This window comes from Pygoscelis adeliae, unplaced genomic scaffold (assembly GCF_000699105.1).
Source record: "Pygoscelis adeliae isolate BGI_AS28 unplaced genomic scaffold, ASM69910v1 Scaffold101, whole genome shotgun sequence".
Lineage (NCBI taxonomy): Eukaryota > Metazoa > Chordata > Aves > Sphenisciformes > Spheniscidae > Pygoscelis > Pygoscelis adeliae.
In genome coordinates this window covers 7096568-7107633 of record NW_008824238.1, presented here as the reverse complement: position 1 = coordinate 7107633, position 11066 = coordinate 7096568, and the positions used below count along the sequence as shown (strand labels likewise).

Genomic DNA, 11066 nt, shown 5'->3' with positions numbered 1-11066 from the left:
GTCATGTAATTGCTCTGTAAAAAGCAAATACAACTATACATCAGTTTGCTGAATGTGACTTCGTTAATTCAATAATGTAATGTATTCTGTTAATGTAAATGTATTCTGTATTATTCACTTCAGTAATGCTGGCGGGATCTAAACTGGGAACTTAATATAGGTGTCACCAAAAGCGGAATTAGAAAAAGTAATTGCAAAAACTTCATTACTATTACCCTGGGTACTTGTAACTCTGTAAGTAAAAAGATACTGTATCCATTCTAGACCACAGTATATTCATAGTTCGTTGCCTCTGTATGCCCATGTATGTAATTTCTCACCCGTGTTGCATCTCCGTCCTGCTTTATCATATCCATTCCAGGCAGCTGGTTTGGAAAAAGATTGCCTCCCCTCATAGCAGGATCATTAACCTATTGGTAACAAGATATTAAGGAGAATAAATTAAAAAATGTGTTGGGAAGAGGGCTGGGAATTAAAAAGAAGCATTATAAACCACTATGCTACTTGCATATACCAACATCCACTTTTGAGATGATGCTGCAAACAGGGAAGTGACTACACGGCTCAGCACCCTTCTTGTGCAGTATGTGTTTGACTCATACTACTCTGCTTCACAGTCAACAACAAAGATTTCATTCCGGATACTATGACCCTTCTGCATATTTTACAAAACAGGCTCCATAAATTAGGTCAGTATTATTTGAAGAGGACATGCCTGCTATGAAAGTCCCGAAAGCAGAAACATGTAACTGCTTTCCTAACCTCAATAACACACAGCTTTTCTGCTTGCAAACCACCACACAATTTTTTTCAAAGCCTGATGAGATAACATGTAGGCTGAATTATACCGACTATTGACTTAGTTTTAATGACACTTATTTTTCTGCTCATAAGCAATGGGAGAAAGATAGCATTAAACGGGAAAACCTGCAGCTGCCTGTTTTCCTAAACGGATGGTCTCAACAATTTTCTGAACGCAGCCACGGGTAAGTATTGAAGCTGTGTGTTTCTGCACAGCCAAAGGGTCTGTCATGCTTTTTCAAATTTACAGCGTTGCTTTCTTAATCAAAGGATTAATCTCACCGTGCAGGAACTGGTATAAAATACAAAACACAGCCCTTCCGCATGGTTCTGAAATATTAGAAAATCCAGCTTTCCTTAGAAGTTTTACAGGGAAAGAAACCTTTTCCCAGGGAGTCTTGTTGACTCGGTTCTCTCTGTTACTTCCCTCAGACTAGATGGACGTGATAATAGTGAAGATATGCCCCTCCAGATTTTGCTGGAAGGAAAAAGATGTTTTCTGTGTCACCTGCCCTTTAGGAGACTCGTGTTGCCAAGGAGAGGAGATTCTGCCACTGCACTACCTCACTTCAGCTACAGCAACCTGCTGCAGCAAGGAGGGAAGACTGTCTTGAATTTACCACACCAAAGTCGTCTTGTTTCAGGTCCTCCTGACTGTTGTTTCTGTTGCTATTCACCGATTTTGCAAAATGTCGCAAAGCTAAATGCAATCACGTACAACCACCTGAAGAGGTGGTCTCAAATGCTGCCAGAGCCAAGACTGCAGTTCAACAGGAAAGGTTAAAAACTTAAATATTTTTGCCATAGGAATTTCAACTCTGAAGAATCTGATTGTTTAGCGCTGCAAGCCTTCTAGGGATGCTTTCTGCTTCTTAATACAAATGGGCAGATTTTTAAACCTGAATCTGAAAACTTAAATCAGAAGGGAAGAGAGCCACACTATTTTGTTTGGAAAGAAAGTAAGTAGACAGCTTCGCAGCTTTATCCACATGCATTTGACTAAGCAACAGAATCCATGTTTGGGAAGCGTTTTCTGCTATTGATCAACATTCATCAGAATGCACAGGCACAAATGCCTTTTCTGTTTGTTCAGTAGACAAAGGAAGGAAGGAAAAATAAAAAGCAGAAATAAAAAATTGTATACTGAATCAACAGCAGTTTTGGAACAAAAAGACGAGTGCATGATTTGCATCATGGCAGAGTTAGGACAGGTATGGAAAAGGGAGATGGTTCCAGGCTGCATGGCACAAAAGCAGCAAAGGCACCAGTGAAGTTCCTATCACAGAATCTCTTTGCCAGTGATGATGCAAGAATCTTGACTGGCACGGTAACAGATACAAAAAAATCTACCATTTTGTTATATAAATACATTTGCTTCGGAAGTCCTTGAAACAAAACACCCCGCATTCACACATTAACTTTTCTGACTGCAATAACAATTCAATCAGGTAAGTATGGAGAAGGACAAAGAAATGGAAGGTTTTTTATCATTTTCTGAAGACAGGTCAAGTGGTGTTATCAGATATGAAATCTGACTAAAAGAAGACAGATGATGTTTTACAATTCCTTTGCAATTAAGCACATTAATACAGCTGATAAAGCAGAATTATATACAAGGTGTCTAATAAGAAAAGTTTCCTACCACTCCAGAGCTCCTTTCATCCAGTATGCTGAACAAAATCAAAATACTGTTTCAAGATAGCCCTTCGTAGATGCCATGATAATTTTGGCCCGGGGAGTAGATTAATAATTAACCTGTGCAGATTAATAAACATCTACTCTAAGTGGACATCTAGATAGCGGTTAATTTCATATACTGAAAAATCTCTTCTCTTGCATAGGTTTTAAATTGTTTCCCTGACAACTCAGTAAATAACATGGATCCGTGATGCAAAATAAGTGACAGGCAAAAACACAGCATGTGTCCATTGTGCAAACAAGAAGACGATGACAACAAGGAGACAGTAAGTTGTGTGAATGATGCAACACTGGGAAGGTTTAGACTTTCTCGATGCCTGGGGAAGCTGTTTTGGACAGAAGGAACCTGCGGACCCGGCAGCTAGCATTTCAGCACTCCTGATATCAGCCTCCTAGAAGACACACTAGTAAGAGCAGCCTAGAGAGCTTTAGCATAGTTATAAGGGAGAAGATGATAATTAGACGAGGTCTGACGCCTCAAGTACATAGAAGAGTCTCTAAGCATCATAAATAGCAAGGCCAGAGAAACCACAACATTTTGGGCAAAATCTTCATTTTCTACTTGGTGACGCTGGGAGCCTAGGTAGTAAACAAGAGAAACTGGAGATATACCAGTAGGAGCAGATAAAGACCAAACTTAGTATTTCTGAGCTCTGGATATGTCTCTATGATACAGTATAGTGCCACAAAGAGAGACAGGAGACAGAGCCAAACCAACCTGTTTGGTACCAAAGGTAATATACTTGCTTCTCACCAGGTAAATAAGCCCAGGCACAGCTTTTTACTAACAAGTAATACATATTTCCAAAACCATCTAATCACATATGAAGTGTTAAGTTTTTTTTCAAAAGCTGGAACACATTCATAGCGTAACCACTGTTATTCATTGTGGTTATAAAGAGATGAGCATGTGAAGTTAAAATTATGTATTATGGAACAAAAAATGGCAATGAATAAGTAAGTAAAAGTGTAGGTGACAGTATAAAAAAAGCCAAAGAATGAATGAAATGGCAACAATCAGCAGATTTAAAGAAAATATAGTCATTTTGAAAACCACCAGTTACAAGAAAAAGTTTAGCACAGCCTAGGTCAATTGCTAAATAAAGATGCCAAACTGTAAAACACTGCCCTGAAAATAAACCAATTTTAGTATTAATATAAACATTTTTATTTATTCCTGTCTCTCAGAAGAGAAAATGTGAAGCAGCACAGCAAACATTCCTGAGGACTAAAAAGTACTGTCTTGTGGCCCAGAAATGGCCCCTCAGCTGCCAGTCGGCCACCTCTGACCTAAATGAAACATAAAACATTTGCTTGCAGAGTTTGCAGATGACACAGTGCTGGGGTGGTAAATCAGGAGGAAAACAGGTTACTGTTACAGAATGAGCCACAGCACTTCAGGAAGGTAATACGTTTGGGAACAAAGAACGCAGGTTTCATCTATGTCGAACGTGCTGAGGAGGATTTGGGGATCATCGTAAGGGTTTTCGATGTGCTCTCCAGTGTGACATTGCCACCAACAGAGCCAAGGCAACCCATGGATGGAAAGAGAAATTACAAGCAGAACTTGACTCTGCACAGCTTTTGTGCAGTCACTGTTAAATCACCGTCTCCGGTTACTGTGTTCGTACTTCTAGAAGGAGGTTACAACAACAGAGTTTAAAGTAGGTCCACAAAAGGGACTGATGGGATGAAAAACAAATGTTGAGATGGATACAGAACCTCAGCCTATTCAGCTTACTGGAAGCTAGATAAATGCTATCTTGAAACAAGATCTTGTAGTCTAACAGGAAGGAAAAGCAGTGCAACAACTGTGCTAATGGAAACAGTAGTCTGCATGGAAATCTTTGAAATAAAACCAGATCTCTTTCTATAACGCCCATTTCTCAAATCAGGTTCCTGGGGAAAATTATGTAGCACGGGCATGCTGAGAAATCAGACTGGGCTGTCACCTTCAAATCCCCACTCTCTTCCTTTTTGGTTTTACTATTGTTTTACTACATTAAAATGTGTGCAACAGTATGCACTTGGGAACTAATAATAATAAAAAAGTCTGCTATAGTTGGGCGTAGCAACCGCAAATATCAGAGAAGGTGACAGATTTGGGAGTATCAAAATTACTTCAGGTCACCAGTATGTGGCAGCTGTAAAAGACAAATGTGATCTGGGGCTATATCTGTCAGAGTATTCCAAGAGAAATGGGGAAGAACTAGTGTTATGCACATGGCTCTGGTGCTTACGAAATACTGATTCAAACTGGAACAGGTGCAGAAAATGAAAGGGAATTTAAAGCCTACAAGAAGAGACTTGAACACTGTAGCTTGTTTAACTTACAAGAGAAACCCCAAGAAACCCAAAACAAAACAATCCAACAACCTCAAAACAACAACAAAAAATCATGTTGATAGAATGGCTCTTTCTAAAATACAAGAAGAGGAACGAGTTATTTAAGCTAAAGGACAATATTGGAAAAGTAAATAGTCTGTTACCAAATTTAGGCCGGAAAATTGGACATTAGGAAAAATTTCTTCACCAAAAGGGTTGTCAAGCATTGGAACAGGCTGCCCAGGGAAGTGGTTGAGTCACCATCCCTGGAGATATTTAAAAGACGTGTAGATGTGGCACTTAGGGACATGGTTTAGTGGTGGACTTGGCAGTGTTAGGTTTACAGTTGGACTCGATGATCTTAAGGGTCTTCTCCAACCTAAATGATTCCATGATTCTATGATTATGGTCTCAGAAGAAAGGTTTACGATATTGTCCACCACAGCAGGAGATGCTGCCTGAAGACACAAGAGGTACTTTCCTGCCAATAGTTCTAAGAAAAGTCCATAATTTCAAGTCTGTGTGTTGAACAAACAGGAATTCAGCTCTGAAACAAACATATGAACCTGTTAATTATAAGGACTTGTTTGTCAAATACTTATTAATGTACTGTGTGAGTCTAATTGCAGGCCAACAAACAGAAATATTATTTTCCTTATTTCGGATAACCTAAGTAGCAGTCTCAAAGAAAAATGAGCGTGCCAAACCTCCTCTCAGCAGAAAATAACAGGTTACTTACCTATTGATTCAGCAATCTATTTTATACACACCACATTACAAAAAGTGTGGATTCAGTGCTCATGCAGGTGCCAGATTGATAGTTCTTGAAGTTGACTGCCTATTGTCTGGTACTACAAACACAGTGGCAGTAGAAGCATCTTCCACACACTGCCCACGCCAGCATCTTTCACTCTTATCTCTAGGAAGCAGCTGCCTGCCACTCAGTCCTAGCCTCCGCTGCTGAGAAAATTAGCAAGGACACTGGTGACCTGCAAGTGTGCTGTGGAAACTTACCTACTGAGAACAGGAGCTAGCTCAGCATGCACTTTCCACAAAGTCCAGGACCAACTACATGGCTAGCTACAGTGGTGCTAGGTCACAATGGGAAATTTAGATACAAAAGGTGCTCTCTAACTCATCAGTCACCTTGGTTATCTGAGTGCAGAGCTAAAAACAAAGCCTTTTTAACATCATCATCATTTCTCAAGAAAACTAGTAAAAGAAATGTAATGGCTTACAGCAGTTACAGCCCAACACAGCGGACCTGAAAAACTACTGAAAGTCAAAGAAAATCCTCTAGCTGTCATCTCAAGTCCTTAAATTCTCACCTGCTCAGGACCCATGGAGGACAACCCTGATGTAGGCACAGAGGTCGCTGAGGTCATGCTGATCTGCCCTGTCATCTGGTTCATGTTGTTCATGCCACTTGTGTTGGTTGCCATGGATACACTGATGTTCATGTTATTATTGTACATGCTGGTGCTTGCTTGCTGCCCAAAATGTGGTGGGGACTGTTGTGAAAACATGCTACGGCAAGGAATGGAAAAAGCAATGTGTCAGACTTAGAATGCTGAAGCCACTAAGAAACTACTCTCTTTTTAATATATCGTAAGCTAGAATTCGTACATACTGTCGTTTATGCCAACTTCAAAGGAAAGACAAGTTTTCAGCTACATTAATGTCTAAGGAATAGATTTTCAAAATTTAAGGTCCCATGTCTGTGCACAAAAATGCATGCCTTTGCGTGTGAAACTATGGTAGAGTACAAATCTGTGATGCCTGTGCAATAACAGCCAATTAGCTGTCTAAATGGGCTTTGTATATATTTTAAATATGTTTGGGAAAGTAATTTTTGGAGGGAAAGGAAAACCCCTTTTTCTCTCTCCAGTGTTAGCACAGCACAGGACTGTTGAGTTAATATTGGATCTGCTCTAATATACTTTCTTTTTGCAAAAGAGGCTATTTGCACATATGAATACCAGATTTGCACATACAATTATGGCAAGTGGGCTCACAAATATAGACATGCAATTGTGCAGAAATTCATTTACTAAATTTTAGCATCCGGTTTTGAAGATGTGGCACTGTAAGAAACAACATAAAGTCTAAGACAATTACCCTCTATGTTCCTTTAAGGCCATTTCAGAACAGCTTAAGGAGGTGTAACTGGAAGATCTCATCCCAGATTTTATTCAAAGTCAAATGCTTTCCGGATAGTACCTTCCTTCCCATTACGTTGGAAGTCATATGAGAGACTTTTTTATATTTCCTAAAACGCACTTCACTGTTTACATATCAGTCTTTTCTACTATTTGAGCATAAGCCAACAGTCAATGAAGGAATTATTACTGACAATGTGTCTGTTTGGAGGATCTGCACTAGACTGAAATACTGTGGAAGGGCTGCTGCGTGTCGGATGGCACACAGTAACCACCCCCATATCAATGGCTGACTTTTACTTCCCTGCGAAGCACTGCTCCCACAGTTGAGGAAATCTTTCAGGGTTAATGCTCAACCTTGCACTTGGGTACACCATTAGGCTATTGCTGCGCACTGTGAGACTTGGTGGAGTGCAACGGCATTCTGGGCACAGGACCAAACTCGGAAAATCCCACCATTCTCTTCCTTCCAATTCCATGTCTTTTCAGGCCACCTAACCCCATTTTTAAGTTGTTATCTGGATGGCTGAAACAGTACACTACAGATCATTGTGAATACTCAGTGGCTTGTGTAAACACATTTGACATGTCTCTGCCGTAGAGCTGCAGTTTAGCAAGCCAACCATTAGTCTTATCGAGCTGCCCCTGCTGCCGTTTCAGCAGAAGCCATGACAGCGGTAGCTATGCCTCCTGCAGATGCTTCAGGAAGACAGTGAGGAAGAGGCATGGACAAGGACGAGGATGAGAAACAAAGCAGTTGCTTTAAGGAGAACTTGGATCAGCCTCGTCACAGAAATACTGTTTTTCTGGGTTTATTAAATCTTTGTCAACCAGCAGGAAAACAATTTTTTGCTGGGCTGGTATAGTAAGAGCAGCCTGAGAACTTCAGGATGACAAAAGCAGTGTGCTAGAGACAACTGTGTGCACCCCAGTGTCAAGTGATACAGGCTGTACACCAACCTGATAGCTCCTCCTGTCTTCCAGTGAAAAGCACAGATCATTGCCACCTGGAAGTTCGTTGCTGCCTACTGATAGTGTTCAACTCCCAACCCATTCAATGTGGACAGGCTGATTATTAGAGTTATACTGACTGGGGCATGGGCCTCAACTGAAAAGGTGACTGCATGCATGAGGCATGCTGCAACGCTCTCGGAGAATGACAGTTATATGCTGACCCCCAGTATGTGCAAGCACTAATGGGTTGAACCTGGTTGCACTCCAGCATTTAAAGTGGGAGGTGATATCCAGTCACCGCAATTCCAGAGCAGTAGGGAATGCATAGGCTCCAGCTCAGCTGATCCAGCCGTGTAGAAAGCAGTGTGGGAGCACATGAAAATCGTATGCAGAAGAAATACATCCACACAAATGTTAGGGGCTGGAGCTCACTGCACAGCAGAAGTGCTTCTTAAGGACACACAGCATTTTATCAGTTACCACAGACAAAGCAATGCATTGTGTGAATGCAGGTCTTTTAGCTATGCACTCACTTTGCCTTGTATGAAGACAATTTAAACCGATTCGTCAAGCCAAATTGAAAAGAAATCTCTTTTAGGATAGATAGTTAACAACAAACAAACAAGAAAACAATTACATATAAACCACCCCATAAATAAGTATAGACCATAAATGACCCCATTACTCTGTGTGTTCATTTTGATTTTGTTCTGGATTTACCTGTTTCCACCCATATTCCCTTGTGCCCACCCATTCATCTCCGTAGAGGACTGATAGGCAGGATTAGCCTGAGACTGCTGAATCATGGGGCTTTGAGTATGAGCCAGTCTTGGGGACATCAGTGGACTCTGAGGAGTGGTGGCCCCAGTGAAGCCTGGATCGGGCTGCTGACTAATACCTGAAGAAGAAAACGAGAAATTTAGCCACTGTACATTTGAATTTAAAACAAGCCAAGAGCTCATACCTGCAGACATGTCTTTACACAGTCCTACTTATGTCATGTGGAACCTATAACCTTGTGTCTTAATGTGGAATCTAGATTAAAAACAAGACATCATCAACTAATACTTATGTATAACCTTAAAAAATCATTTTGCATAAGTATGTTGGCTACCTGGGTGACCGCTTGTCACACAAGCGATCCCTCTCTACAGACCAAAAGAAAAACACTGGTAAGTGACATTTTTCTCAGAAACTGCATTCAAAACAACAAATAAAACATTTTGCTTCTGTCTATAAATCCGTTTTGGTGAAAGTTGTGCATGACCTGTTTACTGCATGGCACCATCTTCTAACATTTAGGCTATAATTTTCAACTTTTTCTAAAGTTCCTAAAACCTTAGTATCTCTATTTCTGTGTCCCTGCAAAAACAGGCAATGACATTTTGTGCCAGCATTTAATGACTTTGTAAAATAAAAAAAAAAATCTAGATGCAAAGAAAACCTAATTTAAGCTGTTATATGTCAACTGCGTGCAGAAATTTTGTTTTAAACCAAGCAATTGTGGTCTTGTTTAAGTTTATCACAAACAGCATACTCGACAGAAACAAGCCACCCTTAATGATGGCGTAAGAATCCGGTGGTATGAAATATATTCCTATATTCACTGTCTGCATGACTTAACTTCTTACTGGTGTAAAGGATAACAGATCAATAAGAGTAGATAGCAAATTTAGTCTTGGATGGACATAGTTTTTTATATCAGCAGAACTTGCACATTACATATTATTTAATATACTTGTAATATAACTTATACAATACTTATAAAGAAAGAAGCTGTATAACAATAACGTATGGAGGTAACTGCCCCATGCAGCCCCAGAACAAAGCAGTATACAGCTTTGTAAAACATACAAACAAAATGGTATTAGCTATCATATTACACAAAAGTTTAAGGACAGGGAAGGGAATACCTAATCTGAAATGAATTTTTATTATTTAAACTCAATAGTTAGTTGCTAATTTTACTTTATAATGCACACATGAAGAATTATCTTTTTTGGGGAAGAACCTACCTGATACTTAAGCAATCATTACCTCTCATTACCAAAACGCAAAATATCCCCACCAATATAAAAACGATTTAAAAGGATTATGTACAGCTTTGCTTCTGATGAAGCTTCTGGTCACCTTATGCTGTTTGCCAGCATCAATTCGTATCTTTTTCTTCATTTGCACCTTTTACTGTATATATTGGTTTGTTGAGCGTAGTCAAAATTCAGAGTCCATCAAGCCAACACATACACATATATGTGTTCCTGTGTGCATACACATTTGTATGTGTTTATACGTATAGATATATGCAAACACACACATCGCACTTCTGCTATTGCTCAAAAAAAGAGCAGTGCTCAGAGAATACGTGGTACTAGAGCTAGGAAAGTGGAAGGTACCATGTCGCATTTGAGGACTCCCAAGGGGCCTGAGGCTCCACGTCTCCCATCGTTCCCAGGGAGCCAGGCAAGGGGCTGTGGGAGGGGGGCTTGGACCCAGCACTGGGGACAACACAGGGGATTAAGGACTGCCGAAATGCACTGGGGGGGTGGAACCAGTACCGTAGTTTGGAGGAAACGGAAACTGCTGTGCATTTGCCTGCGGGATCCGCGGATTGCTCATGGTTGCTGGTATGCCACCGGCGGCCACCATGCTGGGGGTCATGCTCAAGCCCTGCCCTCGCATCATCAGCGTCCGCTGCTGCATGGCGCCCCTCCTCCTGCCGCTGCCGCAGGTGCTGGCTCAGGATCTCCCGCTGCCTCTGCGCCAGCATCTGCGCGTTGATAGGGCCCTGCAGGGAAAACCACCGCCACCTATCAGTAACCCCTTCTAAGGCAACCTGACCAGTGGAGGCATCTCCACTGGAGCAATCGGGAAGATTCCAGCTCTTCTTTTCCCCCACCACACAACTAACAATAATATTAAACGGGAGAAAATAATCCTATTAATACTTCTTCTGGGAAAGACTTCCAACAGTGCAAGAGTCAGTAACTGAAATAATACCACTGTTTAATGTTGCAGTGATTTGTAATTGCAAATAGAGTAGCTCATGGAAAAATGCATCTTTAGGAAATGAAAAGCTTGGTTAAAAATGCAGTTATACTGTATCTCTAGTAAACAACCATCTACCCCATG

General features: G+C 40.7%; 1 protein-coding gene across 1 annotated transcript in view; it reads right to left on the bottom strand.

Annotated features, from left to right (window-relative positions):
• The window catches only part of NCOA2 (nuclear receptor coactivator 2), a 189482-nt gene that overhangs the window by 8314 nt on the left and 170102 nt on the right, over positions 1 to 11066 (bottom strand). Inside the window, 5 exon segments of the mRNA XM_009335040.1 lie at positions 321 to 410; positions 6153 to 6351; positions 8658 to 8835; positions 10493 to 10650; positions 10652 to 10722. Of these exon segments, the coding sequence (XP_009333315.1) occupies positions 321 to 410; positions 6153 to 6351; positions 8658 to 8835; positions 10493 to 10650; positions 10652 to 10722 (696 nt within the window).